Here is a 22,879-nt window from a genome sequence, read left to right on the forward strand (position 1 = left end):
TTGAAACTTGGCCAGTGGGAACCTCCAGTGCACAAAGCCATAGAAAGTCGATGGGCAGGCTCGTTCACCACAGAATCCGGCCTGACGATACATACCAATGCATTATCTCCAGCCCCGGACTCTATCCGATAATTTGTTTATTGTGAAAGGTAAGCTATCTTTATTGTGGATATAAACCTACTAGTGCAATGTTGTACTGCAACACACCCTTATTGCACACTGACCTTGTTGAGAGAAACACTCCTGGTAAGATAGAAGCAATGCTGAGCTCATAACTCCAAGCGCTTATAGCATTGAATGGGCACTCTGTCTTAGAGTAAGCTTCAACCTTCACTCTACCCTTCAAGCTGCACCCTTGAATATCCCATCCAGATTGGGGAGTCCCATAATCCCTCCCCAAAGTGGGGGTGAGTCCCACCCATAAAACATTTTCCACTCACCTTTGTCCATTTATTTCCTCCACATCCCATCTACTGAACATCAAAATTCCTTAAGTTAATTACCTCTCCCTCTCCCCAGCAACAAAATCTTCATGAATGTGTATACCCACCTAGCCCCAAATCCCCAAATCTGCCCAGGTCTCAAGGGTTCCACTGTCCCCCAGCCAACCGAGGAATCCATCTGAGCTTCAGACAGCCCCTTCCAGACAGAGCAGCAAGTCCAACCCGAAGATACTGAAGTCCAACTGGAAGGTGAGGTCTTTACAGTGTTGATCAAGGATGGTGGACCAATAGAATGGAAATGCAAATCAACCCTACCGCGGGGAAATTTCCAGGTGAAGTTGAAATGGAGCCCATGCCAAACACCCCACTCCCCCCATTACTGAGTCAATGCAGATTTACAGGAATACAGGTGAGCTCACCATCATCACTGGCTTCCAACTCTGGGCATTTCTCACCCTGCACCCATCCCGCTGCTAAACTAGCTCTGCTACTTTTGTTCCCCATTTCCCTCTTCCAAACTTCCATCTTCTTCTCATATTCCCTATCCACTTTTCCAAACACCTTTTTCCCCCCACCCAAGTCCAATCATCCCCCTGCCCTCTAATCCCACTGAATCTGAATATTGAACTTGGTTTTACGTCTCAGTTGGCAACTCCATACGAGGTTGGCTAGTTACTAGCTGCTGGTATGTATTAAACATGCCAGCAATAGCTAATGGCAGAATGTTGGCAATTTTAAAAAATGTCATCTGTACAATGTATGTTTTAAACAATGTTGACTATTTCCCAGGCAATTTGACTAAAATGCCAATCATTCATTGCATATTTGCATATGTGGCTGCATTTTAGAAGGGATGTGAAAGCATTGGAGAGAGTGCAGAAGAGTTTCATGAGAATGGTTCTATGGATGAGGGACTTCAGTTATGAGGATAGATTGGAGAAGTTAGGATTGTTTTCCTTGGAAAAGAGAAGGTTGAGTTGAGAGATTTGACTGAGGTATTCAAAATCATGAGGGGCCTGGACAGAGTAGATAGGGATAAACTGTTCCCGCTCATGGAAGGATTGAGAACAAGAGGGTGCAAGTTTAAGGTAACAAGTAAAATAAGCAAAAGGGACATGAGAAAATACTTTTTTGCAGTGAGTGGTTAGGGTCTGGAATGCCCCATCTGAGAGCGTGGTGGGGGCTGGTTTAATCAAGGCATTTACAAGGCGACACGGTAACTCAGTGGTTATCACTGTTGTTTAACAGCGCCAGGGTCCCAGGTTCGATTCCCACTTGGGTCACTGTCTGTGCGGAATCTGGACATTCTCCCCGTGTCTACACGGGTTTCCTCCGGGTGCTCTGGTTTCCTCCCACAGTTCAAAGATGTGCAGGTTAGGTGGATTGACCATGCTAAATTGCCCCTTAGTGTTCCAAAAAGGTTAGGTGGGGTTACAAAGTTTTGGGGAAAGGGTGGAGGTGTGGGCTTAAGTAGGGTGCCCTATCCAAGGGCTGGTGCAGACTCAATGGGCCCAATGGCCTCCTTCTGCACTGTAGATTCTATGAAATCTAAGGGAATTAGACTGCTATTTGGAAAGGAAGAATGGGCTGCATGTAAGGGAGAGGGTGGAAGAATGGCACTCAGTGAGTTTCTCAATCCAAGAGCCTGTACAGGCATGATGGGCTAAATGGTCTCCTTCTGTGCTGTACCAGTTGTGTGATTCTGTGAAATGTAAACGTGTCAGTTGTGGTTCAGTGCCTCTGAGTCATAAAGTTGTGGGTAAGTCCCATTCCTATTCCTTGAGCACAAAATTCAGGTTGGCACCCCAGTATAATATTCAGGGAACACTATATTGGAGGTGTTGTCTATTACGGTGTTTTTCAAACTTTTTTTCCGGAGACCCACTTTTACCAACCAGCTAACCTTCGCGATCCACACCGCCCGAACTTCGCAACCCACCATTTTCCTTTACCTTTAATGCGACAGGTGAGCCTGTTTGACCCTCATGATCTCATTTGCTTTGTCATTCAATGTTCCCGCTTCTGTATGGATTGTTCATCAGAGGTCCTGGAGCTCATTCAACCACTGCTTTGTCATGCTGTGGACTGTCCTGCAAAACTCTCTCCAGCAGATTCAGCTGTGAGATCCTGGCCTATTTGTGTCTCTGGTCCTCTCTTCCTTCGTCCAAAAAGATCCATCTTCAGTTCTTCACACAGTGCTGTTGCTGGCTTGCTGGCAGCTACAAAACGGAGGAAGCTGTCCTCAATAATTGACGGCCAGAGCACATGATGTCAGTGTACCCCGCACATGATCTGCTCTCTGCTGCCACTTCTGGCAGCAAGACTAATCGACTTTAAAAACTCCACTCCTGGAACAGTGCGCTGACATTCAGAGGAGGTGATCAGGCCCCCTGGGCTCCGGGCCTGCGCACTGCTAGATCCGGCTGAGGGGGCACCCACATGCGGGACGGCCGGCATTCTTGAAAGGCGGTCATGGCTGGCATCTTAAAAGCAGGTCGTGGCCTTTGGGCACTTCTTCCCGCCATCGGGAATGCCGTGACCAATCACTCCACAACCCTCCCTACACCCACCCGCGGGTCGTGATCCTGAGTTTGAAAATGACTCGTGTATTGGATGGAAGATTAACCACTGCTCCATCTGCCCTCTCAGGTGGATATAAAAGTTCCCATTGCATGATTCAAAGATGTGCAGAGAAATTCTCCAATGTATCCTAGTTAATATTTATCTCTTAATTAACATCGCCAAATATATTGCTCTTTATAGAACCTTGCTATTTGCAAATTACCTGCCATGTTTCCCTTCACATTCAGCAGTGACTTTATTTCAAAAGTATTTTAATTGGCTGTTAAGTGCTTTGGGAAGTTCAGATAAATATTAGTTCTTTCTTAAATATAGGGTAAAGTGTATAGATAAGAACATTTGTTGAAATCCTACAAACCTGCTGTGTTAGGATTGGATAACTGACAGCACCTTGGTCCTTGAGAACTAATTGCACATTGGACTGAAATAACGACATCTGCCAAAGTACAGAGAGATATTGCATGAACAGCAGGGACAGACGTGTTGTTTCACAAATTTTCTTTCTGTTAACCCGAGATTTGTTTGTTTTATTTATTTAATTTTGAAAGGTAAGACAGAAGCTTGGGCGTACATGTATGGGTTCCTGTTGGAATTATTTATTTTATTAGAGCTGAGAGTGGAAGGTCATTGTAAAAAGGTGGCCTTTCTGATAATCAGTGTCCTACTTAATGCTCTAGCTACTAAATTATAGATATAATTACAAGCAGAAGGATGATCTCTAATATTTGTATCTTGGATGGTTAAATATATATTTAGCAGCAATTAATCAGTCAATTCGATATGCACTAGTTAAAAGCTCAGAATAAAAAAGCAAATAATTGTGCACGCTTTTTAGTCATTTATACCTCTTACCTCCTTTTGTCGAATGGGTTGGTTGCTTGCCACTGATAATATCACTAATGCTCGTGTCAATTTCTCTACAATAAATACCAGAAAATGTTCATTACCAGCTAATGCCTTTTTCCCCTCTATCAGGGTGAGATATCTATTGTTCTTTGTCCTCCCAAGTTGGCATGGTGCGCCATCAAGCTCTTCAGTTAAGAACTCTCGCCTGAGCTGAAGAAACTCTTCAGAACTCTCGCAGTCAAATTGGAGTGACAGGTAGTTCCTAGACGCCACTTGTAATCATCTGGCGGTAAGACGAAAGCTGTTAGCTCGAGGCTGCCTGACTGCTGTAACTTCAAGTGAAAATCTACCTTGGAAAAATATATCAGCAAGAATGGGAGTGCCTTAGTCACCTATACGTAATATGTTTGACTCAGATCTTATGAATTTTCTTGCAGTTTAATTTTCCTGACGGATTTGAACAAACAATAGTCATGAATCTACTCACCTTTATTCTACTCACGTCACTGAAGTGGATCATTTTGACAAGTGCTGAACTATCTATAGAACTGGAAAATGAACACCTCCTATCTTCAAAGAATTATGCTCATATCATCAATATGAAACAAAAAGGTGGTAAGTTTGAATAAATTTCCAGTTCCGAGTATTGTGCATATCGGGGTGAATCAATAATGACAATTGGAGCAGTGGCTATGCTGATTATTATAATCTCTTTGTCATTCTTCCCACAGTAAAGTATGCTGTGATGACAATATATAGAGAAATAGCAGATCAGATTTTTATTAGCCTGTTACTTTATCGCAGAAATAAGCCTGTAAGAATTGGCCAACAGAAGAATAAAGTACTGAGTATTTATGAATTATTTGGCTGAGCTCATGTTGCATCCTAAACTCTTAATAATATACCTTTACTAGAATCAAAGAATGATAAAGCACAGAATTCTTTACTTCCAAAGCGTTTTTGGAAGAGTCGCAAAAAAGTAAAACTCCTGATAAAGATGGCTGGAAGGTTGTTTTAATTGATGCCTCTGTTTTGTCCAGGTTTTCAAAGTGACTGTTTTGAGATTTTTCAGCAGTCAGGAGGCAAGGCTGAAGATGGTCTTTATATCATTCAGCTAATGAAGGAACTTATAGTTGTTTACTGTGACATGCAGAGTGCAGAGGGTGGCTGGACAGTGATTCAGCACATCACTGCAAATAGTTCCTTGGATTTTGACAGAACATGGCAGGACTACAAGCAAGGATTTGGTTTGGTTGATGGTGATCATTGGCTGGGCAACGAGTTTATGCACAGACTCACCAGCAAGCCAAGTGCTTACAAGTTGGGAATAAAACTAATTGATATGAATGGAGAAACGAAATGGGCAGAATATGACCCATTCCTCATTGAAAGTGAAGAATCCAAATACAGAATCAGACTTGGACTTTATCGTGGAACAGCAGTGGATGCTCTGGCACAAGACACGGAAGCTTATATACATGACAACCAAATGTTCACCACAAAAGACAGCGATAATGACAACTATTTTCAGAACTGTGCTAAACTAGAGCTCAATGGGATCCCAGGTGGAGGATGGTGGTACAATGCCTGTGCTGGAGCCAACCTCAACAGAAGAAACATTGTGTACTGGCAGAATGATTGTAATAAAGATAACCGGTGCAAGTATGCATGGATGATGGTGAAACCTAATAACAAGCAAGTCAAATGTCACAGTAGCCTACATACTGAATTATAATTTTGGCACATGAAACAGAAACACAAATGAATCTGATTCATTTGAAAATTATCATGTTTTTCCTAAGTAGATCTTGCATTTAAGAATATTCAGACATCATTTGCCACAAGGATGATGGTAAAAATTTATCTAGTGTAGTCGAATAGATAACTTATTTGTTATGCCACTTAGTACTGCACGCATGAACTGATTTTAATGACAAAAAAAATTGTTAAATTCTATTTAAAACATGATCGAGATTGAATGGTTCAGTGGATTTGAACACGATTACTTCATTTTTGGGAATTTGGTTCAAGTCCAACTTCCATGGAGGGACAGAATTCTCCATATGATGGTTGTAAGGAATTGAAATCAGATTACATTTGCAATGTTGTTCAAAAAGGCCACAAGGCTGTTCAAAGCTGAAAGGTCAAGAGGAACATATACAGGCCGTCTTTAGCGTTAGGGCAAATTTTTGACAATGTGAACTTTATCGGCAGCTTAACAAAACATATTTGATGTTGATGCTGACTGAAAATTAAAATATCTCCTGTTATTGAGAACAAAATTCACCAGGCCAAAAAAATAAATAAAATTGGGGAACCCAAATTAAAATACTGATTATAAAATCCACAGATCACAGCAGCTAAAGATAAAGCATGCCTAAATAAGCAAACCTGAGGGGTCTTTAAAAAGAGTTATTGGCTTTTGTCCTATTTTCAGAAATAGATTCTCCTCAATTGAACAATCAGCAACTCTGATTTAATTAACACTTCAGGTAGGCAAGCATTCTTTTATCAAATAGTGATGAAGCATTGAGTTCAAGTTAAAAAAAGTCTCAGTGTTTAGGTTCGTTCAAAAGGAATTACTGTGGCTACAATAAATTTATGCTTCATAAGTTGACCAAGGAGTACAAAACTATGTGTCCCATTATCCAACTCGCCCCTAAATTGGGAATAATATTAATATCACTATCCTGCATTAAATCAGCACCCATTAAAACACGGAGTGACATCCATTCTATTGCATTGCATTTAAATGTGTTGCTGGGAGGGTCATGCTGTGTGACTCATTAAGTACAGTGAAGATGAACTAATGTTACATGACTTCACACTACACAGACAACGTACAAGAGGCTTATGTACTTCTTTGTCACTAATATTGAAACCATTTCTTCAGCTGACTTTTCTATTTTCCCTCCCCTCAGCCCCATGCCCAGCATGTTAAACATCCTCTCCCCCTGTAGCCCCTGTCACTTTGTAAGTTCTCTTCTATCTCCCTCTATGCCTTCTGCAAATTAATTTCATCTGCCCCCAACTCCCTTGATCCCCATTCCCACTAAATTACAGATCACCCAACATCGCTTCTTGGAACCTGTGTTCTGAAATTGTAAATGTCTCTCTCTCTCCTCAGGAACAGTGCTGCCCCCCCCCCCCCCCCCCCCCCTCTCTCTCTCTCTCTCTTTCAACTATTCCTCGAAGGAAAATCTTCAACTCTAGGTTCGATTCCCGGCTGGGTCACTGTCTGTGCGGAGTCTGCACGTCCTCCCCGTGTGTGCGTGGGTTTCCTCCGGGTGCTCCGGTTTGCTCCCACGGTCCAAAGATGTGCGGGTTAGGTGGATTGGCCATGCTAAATTGTCCGTAGTGTCCTAAAAAGTAAGGTTAAGGGGGGCTTGTTGGGTTACGGGTATAGGGTGGATACGTGGATTTGAGTAGGGTGATCATTGCTCGGCACAACATCGAGGGCCGAAGGGCCTGTTCTGTGCTGTACTGTACTGTTCTGTTCTGTTCTGTTCTAAGCTTTGACAAACTATCGCCCCATCACCAAGCTCCCTTTCCTATCCAAATTCCAAGTGGGAGAGTGGGTGCCTGATGTGGATAAAAAGATTGCTGGAGGTTGGATGGGCTGTTTCAGTGCTGTAAGATTCAATGATGGTAAAATTCAGTTGTGGAATGAACGTAATATACAGGTGGTAGCTGATTACAATGCCCATTCTGCTGCCCAGGCGGGCATCTCAAACAGACTTTAGCATAATTATGGAGGACTTAATCAGCTCTCATACTTCTGCTTGCTTCGAATTCACATGTACAATGGAAGCACTAAAATCAGCTTTATTACATTCTCAAGCTAGTCCAAGAGAAAAAATGAGGTAAGTTTCTGTCCCGAATTGTTAATAGCATCCCTGCTGGAAGTCGATAGTGTGTGAAAATAAGTGAGGTTCAGCTGTAATGGTCCTGCCATTGAATAGCCCACTGTGAGTCCTCCAGGAGTCTATAAAACAATTGAATGGGATATCAATCATTCTAAAATTATACCCTGACGTGAGTTACTCTCGGCAGTAAGGCAATTAAATTATTCTTTAAATTTTTCTAATCTACATGAACAAATGCATGAAGTGTGAGAACAAATTTATTTGTGATTGTGCACATGTCACTACGAAGCAGGAGAATTGTTAAACTCTGCTTTATTGGCAACTGTATGGAACATTTATGTATGGCAAAGAAAATTGGTTTAATCAAGACAATATTTGCACAAGCATTTACAAACCCACTGAACATCTGTAATGTCAACATTTTATCAATAAAATCCTTTCATTTGATTTGCCAAATGAGTGCAAGTGAACATTATTAACAGATATAAATTGTGAATCGATTAATAATCCAACAGCAAACTTCAAACAAGGGCTAAATAACCATTATAACAGTTAGCTTGTAAGCAGTCCACAGTCACCTTATTTAGTTGCAGTCTTTAAACAAAGCGTGGAATTGAACAGAATGCAGAAATTTGGAAGGGTGCAGACTTAACACAGATGCAATTCCTACTGATCATACAAGTCACAAAAATCCCAGATTTGACTACTTTTTATGGTCATATGCACTTTGATTATCAGAATCATTAGGTTTTGCATTGGCGAACACCGCAATTTTGCAGGAAATAAAATTACCGTCGTTCAAAATTTAAACAGCATGAGGAGAAAAAAATTATGCATTGCAAGAAATGCGAATGAATGTTGAAATTTCATTCTGTTAAAAAAAAGAATTGTTAAAGACCCTTGAGGCGAACAACATCTCCAAATGTAAATTCTTTATAATTTAAAGAGAATTTGATTGAAACCTTCACAATTACGATCGACATAATATCCATTGTGACATAACAAGGAACTTGAAGGTAACAACAAAAAGTGCTATGTTTAGAGCAAAGAAAAATGCCGTCAAGTGTAAGATCAAATCATCAGAGATGCATTTCAATTTTGCTTCAATTTGGAACAAGACATGTTTACAAGCAGCACTTTAACAAAGTTAAAAGCAGGATGGTCAAGTATTGTCTGAGTGTATTATACATTAGTTTTACTTCAATCACCATCAAGTTTTTTTGTGCCCATGGAAGTGAAAGACATCAGTGCTGGAGAATAAAAAGCATTGCATTTTCTAGAACCATTCACATCAACCAGGTCCTTATGCAGACTGGATGTAAAGTCAAGCTTGTTCTATGCGGCTTTGCTTAAGGAGACCCTCTCCTGTAGCGTCAATAGGAACATTCACATATTCAACACCGGCTATCCTTACATCTTTCCTGAACGGCAGTGCCAATTACTAAGTTCTATTATCCATATCCATGGAACTTTTGCAGTGCAGAGGGAGGCCATTTGGCCATCGAATCTGCACCAACCCTCAGAAAGAGCACCCTACCGAGGCCTACACCCCCTCCCTATACCCATAACCCTGCAACCCCACATAACCTGCACACCTTTGGACACCAAGTGGCAATTTAGCTAAATTGCCAAGAGTTTTGAGTATGGACCCAATAAATTGGATTGAGATTGCTCGGCCTAAGCTTTGAACATTTAGCCAACACAGCCAGGTAAATGTTGCCGTTCCTCTGAATTGAATTTTAATCCAAATCCCAGGACTGAAAAGACAGTGGTCACCATTTGGATTTTTGAACACAGGGAGAATTTGGAAAAGAAAAAGCTTATTTCAAATTTTATTCTTTCAAAAATAAAGAGCGTTCTTGTGGATTTTGTTTCAGAAAAAAAACATTGAAACAAAATGTGGCTAAAATGGTATCTGTCATTTCCCCGGTGGTTTTAAGGAACAAGTAATTAACTAACAACATAAAAGCAAATTACTGCAGATGCTGGGATCTGAAACAAAAACAGAAAATACTGGACAATCTCAGCAAGTCTGACAGCATCTAGATAGAGAAAAGGGAGCTAACCTTTGGAGTCTGGATGACTCTTTGTCTAAGTAATTAATTAACCTGTCTCTGGAATCAGTAAGTACCTTTTACCCGTTGTGCTGGGAAATCTCTGACCTTGAATGCTTTGTAGGAATAATCTGCAGGTACCCACTTTGGCTATCAGCAAAACATCATTTTTAAAAGTGACAGAAGGTGAGTCAGAAAGCACTGGTAGTGAGTGTAAACCTCAGATTGGAGTTCTATTGTTTAAATCAAGTCAGGTTACCCACTGAGATGGGAAGTGTGGCATATTCATTACTTTTGTATTATTGTACAAAGTCAAAATTATATTGAATGAATTAAGTAAGTCTGAAGAAATCTGTTACTCTGTTGTTTACTTGAAATAAAATAATTTTTACATTTGTATCTTGCCCCATTTTACTTGGTGTTTCTTGGATCTACCTCTAAAACATTTGGAGAGATTAATGGGGGGAACATGCAAAGCATGCAAGTGTCTGATAAGACCATAAGACATAGGAGTGGAAGTAAGGCCATTCAGCCCATCGAGTCCACTCCGCCATTCAATCATGGCTGATGGGCATTTCAACTCCACCTACCAGCATTCTCCCCGTAGCCCTTAATTCCTCGCGACATCAAGAATTTATCTATCTCTGCCTTGAAGCCATTTAGCGTCCCGGCCTCCACTGCACTCCACGGCAATGAATTCCACAGGCCCACCACTCTCTGGCTGAAGAAATGTCTCCGCATTTCTGTTCTGAATTTACCCCCTCTAATTCTAAGGCTGTGCCCACGGGTCCTCGTCTCCTCGCCTAACGGAAACAGTTTCGTTGCGTCCACCCTTTCTAAGCCATGTATTATCTTGTAAGTTTCTATTAGATCTCCCCTTAACCTTCTAAACTCCAATGAATACAATCCCACTGATATCCCACTGATATCAGTGACAAAGGGCTAATACCGCTGTACTCTTGGGTTAAGCTATCATATCATTAGATTTAGGGCAATGTAAGGCTACCACGCATGTAGGAGGCATTGCGTTCACTGTGGGTGACCACTGCCACTAAAGATGAGAAGGTATCTGTGACTGATCCTAAACTTGTATCAATAGAATTTCATCACAATAAACAACTCAAACCCTAAACCTTATCACTTAAGTCCGGGAGGAAATTGTGCCCTTTACAGGGTGCTTTTTTGTGCTTGTCGATGATTACTCATCTCCCCTGCCACTTGCACTTTTTGAGTTTTTCTCTCCTTTTCTTCAGATTACAGAGTGTTGAATATTCTGTTCGTGGGCAGGTAACAGTGGCCTATTCCTATACCAGTGGAGCAGAAAGGAGTGTCTACTTCTTATACATTGACTCAATGCAACTTTTCTCATCATCCTACTTCATTCTCAGTTAGTGCTGTTTTTTCCTTCACCAATTCCCTGAACTGTGTGACTTTGATTAGAAATTGCCTAAGTGGGAAATCAGAAGAGTCCATCTTGCAGTATGTTGTGACGTGTGTTCATGACCATCCTGCTATCCAGATCAGAAGGCCTGGTGTCCAATTCCTGATCATGATATGTTAGCTGATCCTGGTCAGACTGACCATATGGATATTACAATTGACCCCCAAATCCCCTGTGTTAGGGGCTGTTTAGCACAGGGCTAATTCGCTGGCTTTGAAAATAGACCAAGCAGGCCAGCAGCACGGTTCGATTCCCATAACAACCTCCCCGAACAGGCGCCGGAATGTGGCGACTAGGGGATTTTCACAGTAACTTCATTTGAAGCCTACTCATGATAATAAGCGATTTTCATTTCATTTAAAGAGAAAGGGGGAGAAAAAAAAGACTTGTATTTTTACCACACCTCTCATAATATCAGGAAGTTCCAAAGTGCTTTTGAACTTACACAGTACCTTTGAAGTTGTTATAACATAGGAAACATGAAAGCCAATTTGCACACAGCAAACTCCCACAAGTAGCAATGAAATAAATTACAATAATTATTTTTATACTGGTGTTGGTTGAGAGATAAATATTGACTAGAACACGAGAAGAACTCCCCTGCTCTTCTTCATAGAGTGTCACCTTTCATTTTATGAGACTGTCCATGGTGTAATGCCTTATCCAACACAGAAGAACACCCTCAGTGCTGCACCGACATCTCGGCCTAGATTAGGTGCTCTCACGTCTCTGGCATGGGATTTAGTATCATGAGAGTTTTGACTGAGAGGTGAGAATGCGACTCAGCCATGGCTGACAGAGAAGGGGAAGTCCCAAGGACAACACAAGAAGAGGGAAAGAAACAGGTTAACAAAAGAGGAAGATGGTCTTAGTGTAAGTTAAACAAACAGCTGCCCATGAGGTACTCAAATTATATATTGCTTGTCTTCCACTGTTGCGTGATTTGCAATGAATAATTTTAGCACCGGAGTTTAGGCCTCATCTAATCGTCTTTCATCCTCTCTTAGGAAATCGTTTGCCATTAATGACAAGTAAAATACTTATGAACACCAGCAAGAGGTACAGGTCAGCTCTGCCACTTTAATGCCCTTTATTCGGAACGGTCCTACCATAGGAAATTCTGGACAAGTTTATGGTGAGATTTGCTCTGGTTTCAGCTAGTGTTCAGTCATGCTGGACTGTTCCATTTCTTTTATCCTCAAAGAAATTCATTATTTCTAGGTTTTGCCAAAAAATAAATCAGTGAATATTTACCACAAGCTGCTTTCGATCACAAATGCTGTACAAGAGGAATCGCGTGATTCCAATTAAATGTCTATTTTCTCTTCACAAAACCTGGTGGGTCTTACTTGTCGGTGACTGGGTACTGAATGTGGCAGCATCATATTTCTTCATTTCTTTTTCCCCTCCCATTGAAATAATAACAGCATTTTGAAAGTTTTACGGAATGTTTTGTTACACAGAGCGTAACACATAGGGTTAACTGTGCTGTTGACGTAACACAACCAGTACCCCAGATGCCACAAAGATGTTGGTATGCAGTTTGAACAGAATGTTGAGACTAATACCATGATATTGTATGGTGTCCAGGTGATGATGAAAGCTAGTAAGATGGCACTGAGAGTCTGGGCTGCCTTCTTTTCTTTGATCAAGACCAACCGTTTTCTCTTGGTGATCTGGATCCCAAGGTTTTGATCAAGGTTTTTAATAAATGGGCTTTCTGTGTCAGCAGATGAACAAGGTGTTATTTTTATTTCGGTGCAGCCATTACTTGAGCCTGGACTTGATGGGAAACTGCCATTTCTAACAGCCATGGTATTACATTTGTAAGAAACGTATTTTGTATCATTTCGTGTTTGTTTCTTTACGGGAGACACCAGATACTTTTGATTCTCATAATCATTTATTATGTGATGCTCATCCAAGGTCATCTTTGTGTCATTCTCACCAGTACACACATCATTCTCGTTCTCTCCCTTGGACGCTGAGCAGACTGATTTTCTGGGAAGCTTTTCATCATTTTCTGATGTTGGGTGATTAACAAAAGAAGCCATTTTGTCACTTTTTAAACACTCATCTGTGACATTTGGTGTATGTGTGGATTTTAGAGTGACTGTTGTGCTTCTGTTCGATGAAGACCATGATATTTGACCTCTTACCCTGCTGGAGAGCTTGTGTTCTTCACATCCAAAGCAGGATTTCAGGAAGGTCTTTTTGGAAGACGCAACTTCATTTTCAGACGCCAAATTTGTTCCTTGAAGCTCTGCCAGATCCTTAGTACGTCTTTCTGTCTCTTTATAGATACGGCAGTACAATATTGTCATCACCGACACAGGAATATAGAAAGCAGCTATCGCTGTCCCAAAGGTAATAATGGGCTCAGATAAAAACTGTATCTGACATTCACTTGGGTGCACTGTTCTTTCTCCAACCAAATATTGCCAGCATAAAATTGCAGGGGCCCATAATACAAAAGATATTAACCAAGCAAGACCAATCATGATACCAGCTCTCTTAGGCGTGCGTTTGGCCCTGTAGGTTAACGGTCGTGTGATTGAGAAATACCTGTCAAAGCTTATGAGGAGCAAGTTCATGACAGAAGCATTACTAGCTACATAGTCTAGTGCCAACCACAGATCACATGTCAGGTTTCCTAGCGACCAGTAACCTATTAGTATATAAGAAGTGTAGAGATTCATTGAAAATACACCAATGATGAGGTCGGCACAGGCCAGACTTAACAAGTAATAATTGTTCACAGTTTTAAGCTGGCTGTTCACCTTGAATGACACAATGACTAAAATGTTACCTATTATAGTTATAAAGCTTACAATTGCAGTAATGGTGGCAATTGATACTACTTTCACAAGGCGGTGTCCTGCCCCTTGATCGGAGATGTTACCGTTTAGAGAGGTATTCTTTAAAAGATCTAATCCCATGATTTCAGGAACAGGAAAAATATTTGGAGTAAACAATGGAGAATTGGTTTTACTCTGCTAACATCAGAGGAGAAATCGAATACCCATGGCATGAACTTGCAATGATAACAGAATACTTTCTTTTGTAGGCATCTTTCCTTCTTGTTTCTTCGATTATTCTGAAAAAGAAATAATAAGGTTACTGAAATTGTTCCCTTTCGTAGCCTACTAATTGTTTACTACTATGCAGTATTATGTCCTAAAAATGTGCATTTGGGTCAGCCATTTTGATTAACTTGACTGGTTGAAGAAAATGGATGAACATAACTAATACAATTTAGAGCACATTTTAGATCCCTTTTCTTTTCCCAGTCTTTAACTAGTCTTAGAACTACAACCAGTAATTCAAATGACCAATTTCTTATCACTGTACAAATATAATAATGCAACATTATATAAAACTGTTATTTTATAATAATAATCACTTATTGTCACAAGTAGGCTTCAGTGAAGTTACTGTGAAAAGCCCCTAGTCATCACATTCTGCCACCTGTTCGGGAGGCCGGTACAGGAATTGAACACGCGCTGCTGCCTTGTTCTGCATTACAAGCCAGCTGTTTAGCCCGCTGTGCTAAACCAGCCCCATTGGAACTGTTATTTCCAGATGCCACAGATGCCACAATAAGACTGTTCTCATTAGAAGAATGAAAGGTGCCATATCCGCAAGCTGATCATATTATGCCAAAAGTTGCTGAACTAGAGTTTCTACTTCGAGCACAATCGGAAAATTACACCCAGAATATGCCCAGATTGCCGTTGATTATGTTACAGTTTAATTTCCAATATAATTAGTCTGCAAAATCTCAGCAACAACAATTTATATTTAATATAATGAAACCTCCCAAGATGCCTCACAGGAGCATTATTAAACAAAGTACATGACTGAGCCACATAAGGAGATAGTGGGTTGGATGATCAAAAACTTAGTCAAAGAGGTAGGTTTTACAGAGTGTATGAAAAGAGGAAAGTAAGGGAGAGTGACACAGAGTTGTAGGGAGGGAATTGGGACATCCTGAATTCTCCCTCAGTGTACCCAAACAGGTGCTGGAATGTGGTGACTAGGGCTTTTCACAGTAACTTCTTTGCAATGTAAGACTACTTGTGTCTATTAAAAAAAATGTTTTTTTTTCAAATTGCTCCTCTTTTCACCCAATAGATAGCAGGTAGTTCTGGGTACAGTTTGGTGATTGCACCTATTGGCCATTCTTGTCTGAATGTCTTAGCAGATAATTTAGGCCTGGACTTACGGTGACGGCGGGCAGGAGGCAGCCGCCCGTTGGAGGGCTCCCGTTCGGGAACGGCTTTGGCGGGCTTAACGCCCGTCTGAGGGGCAGCGAAGGCAATAAAAGCCGGGAGAAAGCACAGGGAAGGGAAATGTCGAGGATCAGTAAAAAAAACGGCCGTGAAAACAGCTGAAAGTCCGTCGGGGAGTGGAAAGGTCACAGTGGGGTCGGTAAAGAAAATGGAGGCTGAAACACCAGGGGAGGCCGCATTGCTTACGGCTGAAGAAATAACTAAGGTGATGGCTGTGGAATTCAAAAGGCAGGTTGATGCACGATCAATTGAACAAAAGACTCAGATTGGTACAACTGTGGCTTTATTGCAGTCAGATGCGTGGCCTCCTACTGCAGCTGGCGAAATGGCAGATCAATGGAGGACACGCATATTTATAGGGCTCCTTATGGGCAGAGCCAGCCGGCAGGGGCTACCGGTGAACCTGTAGTACAGGTCCTACCTTACATCCCCTAATACAGGTGCACACAGCGGTTTACCACATTCACCCCCTGTTAAAATGAGACTGGCAGGGGTGGCGTGGAACTATATACAGTGTTGCAAGTTATTTACAGTGGGGAGGAAAAAAAATGTCAATTTTGACTGTCCGGTGCCCGTCAGAGGTTCAGTCGATCCGGTGCTTTGATGATTCGCTGGGAGCGACGTAACGGTGGCGGTGATGTCATTGCTGGCGGTGCTGGTGTCGCCGACGTCGGTGCTGGCGGTGTTGGTGCTGGCCAGTAGTCGGGTGACCTCAGGAGCGTGCCAAAATCTTCATCGTCCTCTTGCGTGGGCAGGGGAAGGAGGGATGGACCTGGTGGGGTTGGTGTTGGTAGCGCCGGGGGAGGTGAGGGTGGCGCGTGGGTGGGGAAGCGTGTTGGAGTGGAACCTGACGGAGCCAGTCCCTGAGGGAGACAGTGTCTTGGTGGCCATCGGGGAACTCCACGTGGGCATACTGGGGGTTGGCGTGGAGCAAGTGTATCCTGTCCACCAAAGGGTCCGCCTTGTGGAGTCGGACATGCCTACGGAGAAGGACCGGTCCTGGAGCTGCAAGCCGAGTCGGGAGCGACACCCCGGATGTGGACTTCCTGGGGAAGGTAAAAACACGTTCATGGGGTGTGTTATTCATGGCGGTGCACAGTAGTGACCGGATGGAGTGCAGTGCATCATGGAGGACCTCCTGCCAGCGAGAGGCTGGGAGGTTCCTGGACCGTAGGGCCAGCTGGACGGCCCTCCAAACCGTCCCATTCTCCCTCTCTACCTGCCCGTTTCCCCAGGGGTTGTAGCTGGTCTTTCTGCTGGAGGCGATACCCCTGCTGAGCAGGAACTGACGCAGCTCATCACTCATGAATGAGGATCCCCAGTCACTGTGGATGTAGGCGGGGAAACCGAACAGAGTGAAGATTGTGTTGAGGGCCTTGATGACGGTGGCGGACTTCATATCGGGGCATGGGATGCCAAAGGGGAATCTGGAGAACTCATCGACCACACTGAGGATATACGTGTTTCGGTCGGTGGAGGGGAGGGGCCCTTTGAAATCGACGCTGAGGCGTTCAAAGGGGCGGGAGGCTTTCACCAGGCGCGCGCGGTCCGGCTGGTAGAAGTGCGGCTTGCACTCCGCACAGACCTTTTTTTTTTTTTAAATAATTTTTATTGAAGAAATTTTTCAAAATACAAACATTTTAACCCCCCCTACATTTACATTTAAATTATAACAAAACAAAGTCAAACCCCCCTACTTAACAAAAAAAAGTCCCCCCCACCCCCTAGTCGCGTGTCCCCCCCACCCCCCACCCCCCCGCTGGCGAACCGACAGTCAGACCAACTTATCATTTCTGGCAGTGTCCTCGGGCAGGCCTTGCCCGTGCCACCACCTGCTACCGTACTTCCTTCGTTGTTGTCTCCCCTCCCCCCCCCCCTCCCCCCCCCCTCCCTCCCGCCCTCCCCTCCCCTCCCGGGTTGCTGCTGTCACGGCCTCAGTTTCTATCTCTGATCTAAGAGGTCCAGGAAGGGTTGCCATCGCCTGAAAAACCCCTGCACCGACCCTCTCAGGGCGAATTTGATCCTTTCCAATTGGATGAAGTTTGCCATGTCGTTTAACCAGGTGTTAACGCTTGGAGGCCTTTCGTCCCTCCACTGAATCAAGATCCTCCTCCGAGCCACCAAGGACGCAAAGGCTAATATTCCAGCCTCCCTCGCCTCCTGTACCCCCGGCTCCACCCCAACCCCGAAGATCGCAAGTCCCCATCCTGGCTTGACCCTGGACCCCACCACTCTCGACACCGTCCCTGCCACCCCCTTCCAGAACTCCTCCAGTGCCGGACATGCCCAAAACATATGTGCATGATTCGCAGGGCTTCCCGAACATCTAATACACCTGTCTTCACCCCCGAAAAACCGACTCATCCTTGTCCCCGTCATGTGGGCTCTATGCAGTACCTTAAATTGAATGAGACTTAGTCTCGCACATGACGACGACGAGTTGACCCTCTCCAGGGCGTCTGCCCATGTCCCGTCCTCTATCTGTTCCCCCAGCTCTAACTCCCACTTATCTTTCAGCTCCACTACTGGTACCTCCTCCACCTCCTGCATAATCTTATAGATGTCCGAGATCTTCCCCTCCCTGACCCAGACCCCTGATAGCACCCTATCACTCACCCCCCTGTCGGGAAGCGCGGGGAACCCCTCTACCTGTCGTCTGGCAAATGCCTTCACTTGGAGGTACCTGAACGTGTTCCCCGGGGGGAGCCCAAATTTCTCCTCCAGCTCTCCCAAACTCGCAAACCTCCCCTCTATGAACAAGTCCCTCAGTTGTCTAATACCCGCCCTCTGCCAGCTCTGGAATCCCCCTCCTGTATTTCCCGGCGCAAATCTGTGGTTCCCTCTTAGTGGTGCCCCTATCAGACCTCCCACTTCCCCCCTGTGTCGCCTCCACTGCCCCCATATCTTGAGGGTGGCCGCCACCACCGGGCTCGTGGTATACCTCGTGGGAGGGAGCGGCCATGGTGCCGTTACCAGTGCCCCTAAGCTTATGTTGCCAGCAGGACGCCCTCTCCATGCGCTTCCAGGCTGCCCCCTCCCCTTCCATCATCCACTTTCGTACCATCGATGTATTTGCCGCCCAGTAATATCCTGAAAGGTTGGGTAACGCCAGCCCTCCACTATCCCTACTCCGCTCCAAAAAGACCCTTCTAACTCTCGGGGTGCCATGTGCCCACACATACCCCATGATACTACTCGTTACCTTCTTGAAAAAGGCCCTGGGGAGGAAGATGGGCAGACACTGGAACAAAAACAAGAACCTCGGGAGGACCGTCATTTTAACTGACTGCACCCTCCCTGCCAGCGACAGCGGCACCATGTCCCACCTCTTAAACTCCTCCTCCATCTGTTCCACCAGTCTGGAAAAGTTCAACTTGTGGAGGGCCCCCCAGTTCTTTGCCACCTGCACCCCCAAGTACCTAAAACTTTTAACTGCTCTTTTGAAGGGGAGCCTCCCAATTCCCTCCCCTTGGTCTCCCGGGTGTATTACAAAGACCTCACTTTTCCCCAGATTTAATTTATACCCCGAAAAGTCCCCGAACTCCGCTAATATCCCCATTACCTCCGGCATTCCCCCCTCCGGGTCTGCCACATACAACAACAAATCATCCGCATAGAGCGAGACCCGATGTTCCTCCCCTCCCCTTGTCAGTCCTCTCCACCCCCCTGAACCCCTCAGTGCCATCGCCAACGGCTCAATCGCTAATGCAAAGAGTAAGGGGGATAGGGGACATCCCTGCCTAGTACCTCGATGGAGCCCAAAATATTCTGACCTCCTCCCGTTTGTTACCACACTCGCCATCGGAGCTGAATAGAGCAACTTTACCCACTTGATAAATCCCTCCCCAAACCCAAACCTTTCCAACGTCTCCCACAAGTATTCCCACTCCACCCTGTCAAATGCCTTCTCCGCGTCCAGCGCTACCACTATCTCCGCCTCCCCCTCCACTGCTGGCATCATAATCATATTTAACAATCTCCGGACATTTGTGTTAAGTTGGCGTCCCTTCACGAACCCCGTCTGGTCTTCATGGACTACCCCTGGCACACAGTCCTCTATCCTGGTTGCCAGGACCTTTGCTAACAGCTTGGCGTCAACATTTAGGAGGGAGATGGGCCTGTAGGACCCGCACTGGACCGGGTCCTTGTCCCGCTTCAAAATCAAGGAGATCAGGGCCTGCGACATTGTTGGGGGCAGAACCCCCCCCCTCGCGCGCCTCATTAAAGGCTCTCACCAGCACTGGACCCACCAAGTCCACAAATTTCCTGTAAAACTCCACCGGGAACCCATCCGGCCCCGGCGCCTTCCCCGCCTGCATCTGGCCTATCCCTTTAATTAGCTCCTGCAGCTCTATCGGCGCCCCCAACCCTTCTACCAGCTCCTCCTGTACCTTTGGGAACCCCAATTTGTCGAGAAAGTTCTTCATTCCCCCTCTCCTCTTCGGCGGTTCAGACCTATACAATTCCCTATAGAAGTCCCTAAAGACCCTATTCACCTCTTGCCCCTTCTGCACTACGTCCCCACCCCTCTCTCTCACTCCCCCAATCTCTCTGGCTGCATCTCGCTTACGAAGCTGGTGTGCCAGCATCCTGCTCGCCTTTTCCCCGTACTCATACGCCGCACCCTGCGCCCTTCTCCACTGCATTTCCGCCTTCCTAGTGGTCAGTACGTCGAACCTGGCCTGCAAGCTACGCCGCTCCCTTAATAGCCCCTCCTCTGGTGCCGCCGCAAATTTCCTATCTACTTCTAGGAGCTCCCCCACCAGCCTCTCCCTTTCCTGCCTCTCCTTCCTCTCTCTGTGTGCCCTTATGGAGATCAGCTCTCCTCTAATCACTGCTTTCAAGGCCTCCCAGACCGTCCCCACCTGCACCTCACCTGTGTCATTCGTACCCAGATAGTTCTCAATGCCCGTTCTCACCCTTCTGCACACCTCTTCGTCCGCCAACAGCCCTACATCCAGGCGCCACAACGGGCGTTGATCCCGCGCCTCCCCCATGTCCACGTCCACCCAATGTGGTGCATGGTCCGATATCGCGATGGCCGAGTACTCCGTGTCCTGCACTCTCGGTATCAGCCCCCTGTTCAATACGAAAAAATCGATCCTAGAGTACACTCTGTGGACGTGGGAGAAAAAAGAATACTCCCTCGCCCTAGGCCTACCAAATCTCCATGGGTCTACCCCTCCCATCTGCTCCATGAACCCCCTTAACACCTCTGCCGCTGCCGGCCTCCTATTCGTCCTGGAACTCGATCTATCCAGCCCAGGGTCTAACACCGTATTAAAGTCCCCTCCCATGATCAGGCCCCCTGCCTCCAGTCCCGGGATGAGGCCCAGCAGGCGCCTCATAAAACCCGCGTCATCCCAGTTCGGGGCATACACATTTACCAGTACCACATTCTCTCCCTGCAACCTACCCCTCACCATCACGTACCTGCCCTCCTTGTCTGCCACCGCCTCTGCCGCCACAAACGACACCCTCTTTCCCACCAAAATCGCCACCCCCCGGTTCTTGATATCCAAGCCTGAGTGGAACACCTGTCCCACCCACCCCCTTCTCAGGCGGACCTGATCTGCTACCCTCAAATGAGTCTCCTGCAGCATTGCTACATCAGCCTTCAGTCCCTTCAGGTGTGAGAAGACCCTTGATCTTTTAACCGGCCCATTCAGCCCCCTTACGTTCCACGTGATCAATCGGATCGCTGAGCGACCCGTCCCTACTCCCTGTCGATTAGCCATGTCTTGTCCCTTGCTCGCCCCGGGTCATCCCTCCTTTTCTGACCCGCTTCCCATAGCGATGGCCCCCCCCCCCCCCCACCCCCCCGGCTCTCCCCTTCTCGTCCCTGGTCTTTCCAGCAGCAACCCGGTGTCCCCCCCCCAGCCCCCCCCCCCTTCCCCCCTCCCCTTCCCCCCCCCCTTCCCCCCCCCCCCCCCCCCCCCCCCCCCTGGCTAGGACCCCTCCTAGCCGCGATGTACCCAACATCGTACTCCCGAGAGTCAGCTGGTCTCCGCTGACCCGGCTGCTCCTGCCACATTCCGACTCCTCCCGGTTCACCCCATCTGCGCCCGTGAAAGATCCCCTTAAAACCCCAGAGAAAGACCCGCATAATCCGCCCACTCCCCCCCGTCCCGTCTCCCCAACTTAACGATATAAATACCCAATGGCAAATAAATACATAAATACTTAACTACATACTTAAATAACAAAATAATTAACTAGCTATCAACTAACAGTGTGCTCAACCATCACCCTCCATCAAACAGTATAAATAACCGCAGATAACCATAACCCGAAAAGAAAGAAAGAACAAAAAACAAGCACCCAAAGGAAAAGGGTAAAAGGGGTAAATAACTAAGGGAAATTGGAAACGGGAAAAAACACCCCATAAGAAGCCAACGACCCACAATAGAGATTTCAACAGTTCAAATATACAGAAACACCCAACAACTCGAAACCTTCAAGATATTCAGAAAAGTCAACCGTTCGAGAAAAAAAAAAAAACCACCCCAAACAATCCACGAAACTGTTACCCAGTTCCGACCTGGCCTGAAAAAGAAAAGGGCCACTTGCTCAATCAAGAGTCCCCAGGCGGCTACGACCGCCGGTGCTCCCAGGTTTTAGTTCGTGTCCAACTTTTCCTCTTGCACAAAGGTCCAGGCCTCCTCTGGGGACTCGAAATAATGATGTTGGTCCTTGTAGGTGACCCACAAGCGCGCCGGCTGCAGCATTCCAAATTTGATCTTTTTCGCGTGTAGCACCGCCTTTGTCCGGTTGTACCGGGCCCGCCGCTTTGCCACCTCCGCACTCCAGTCCTGGTACACCCTTACCGTCGAGTTCTGCCACTTGCTGCTTTTCTCCCTTTTTGCCCACCTCAGGACTTTCTCTCGATCACTTAGCCGCTGGAACCGCACCAGCACCGCCCTCGGGGGCTCGTTTGCCCTAGGCCTCCTGGCCATGACCCGGTATGCCTCTTCCAGTTCCAGGGGCGCCGGACCGGCCCCTTCCCCCATCAGGGAGCTCAACATCTCCGCCACATATCCCGGGAGATCCGACCCCTCCAGGCCTTCTTCCAGGCCCAGGATCCTCAAATTTTTCCTCCTCATCCGAGTGTCCAGCTCCTCGAAGCGGCTCTGCCACTTCATGTGGAGTGCCTCGTGCACCTCCACCTTTGCCCCGATGACTGTGGCCTCCTCCTCCCTCGCGGTCATCTCCTGCTGCAGCTCTTTAATCGACGCCTCTTGGGTCGCCTGGGCTCCCACCAACCTGGTGGCCGTCGCGTTCATGGACTCTAAGAGCTCCACTTTCAGCTCCGTGAAAAAACGGAGGAGAGCGGCCTGCTGCTCCTCCGCCCATTTCT

General features: G+C 45.8%; 3 protein-coding genes across 7 annotated transcripts in view; 2 read left to right on the forward strand and 1 right to left on the reverse strand.

Annotated features, from left to right (window-relative positions):
* Positions 1-532: 532 nt before the first annotated feature.
* LOC119957614 (fibrinogen-like protein 1-like protein) lies at positions 533-6,169 on the forward strand. 3 transcript variants are annotated; one of them, XM_038785740.1, is made up of 3 exons: positions 533-692; positions 4,307-4,484; positions 4,910-6,169. In XM_038785740.1, exons 2-3 carry the CDS (start codon positions 4,343-4,345, stop codon positions 5,602-5,604), a joined length of 837 nt encoding a protein of 278 aa, XP_038641668.1. In that variant the 5' UTR covers positions 533-692; positions 4,307-4,342; the 3' UTR covers positions 5,605-6,169. The 3 variants fall into 3 exon arrangements, with proteins under 3 accessions (XP_038641668.1, XP_038641666.1, XP_038641667.1); XM_038785738.1 differs by lacking the exon at positions 533-692 and adding an exon at positions 3,453-3,571; XM_038785739.1 differs by lacking the exon at positions 533-692 and adding an exon at positions 3,482-3,571 and having other exon boundaries at positions 3,999-4,484.
* A 4,548-nt stretch (positions 6,170-10,717) lies between these two features.
* Positions 10,718-22,879, reverse strand: part of chrm5b (cholinergic receptor, muscarinic 5b) — a 65,173-nt gene continuing 53,011 nt past the window's right edge. For all 3 annotated transcript variants that reach the window (XM_038785741.1, XM_038785743.1, XM_038785748.1), the window contains one exon: positions 10,718-14,327. In XM_038785741.1, the coding sequence (XP_038641669.1) occupies positions 12,622-14,169 (1,548 nt within the window). In that variant the 5' untranslated portion in view covers positions 14,170-14,327 and the 3' untranslated portion in view covers positions 10,718-12,621. The remainder of the gene's footprint in view (positions 14,328-22,879) is intronic.
* Positions 15,087-22,879, forward strand: part of aven (apoptosis, caspase activation inhibitor) — a 135,835-nt gene continuing 128,042 nt past the window's right edge. The window contains exon 1 of the mRNA XM_038790259.1: positions 15,087-15,143. Within this exon, the coding sequence (XP_038646187.1) occupies positions 15,087-15,143 (57 nt within the window). The remainder of the gene's footprint in view (positions 15,144-22,879) is intronic.

Source organism: Scyliorhinus canicula, chromosome 2 (assembly GCF_902713615.1).
Source record: "Scyliorhinus canicula chromosome 2, sScyCan1.1, whole genome shotgun sequence".
NCBI classification, from domain to species: Eukaryota; Metazoa; Chordata; class Chondrichthyes; order Carcharhiniformes; family Scyliorhinidae; genus Scyliorhinus; species Scyliorhinus canicula.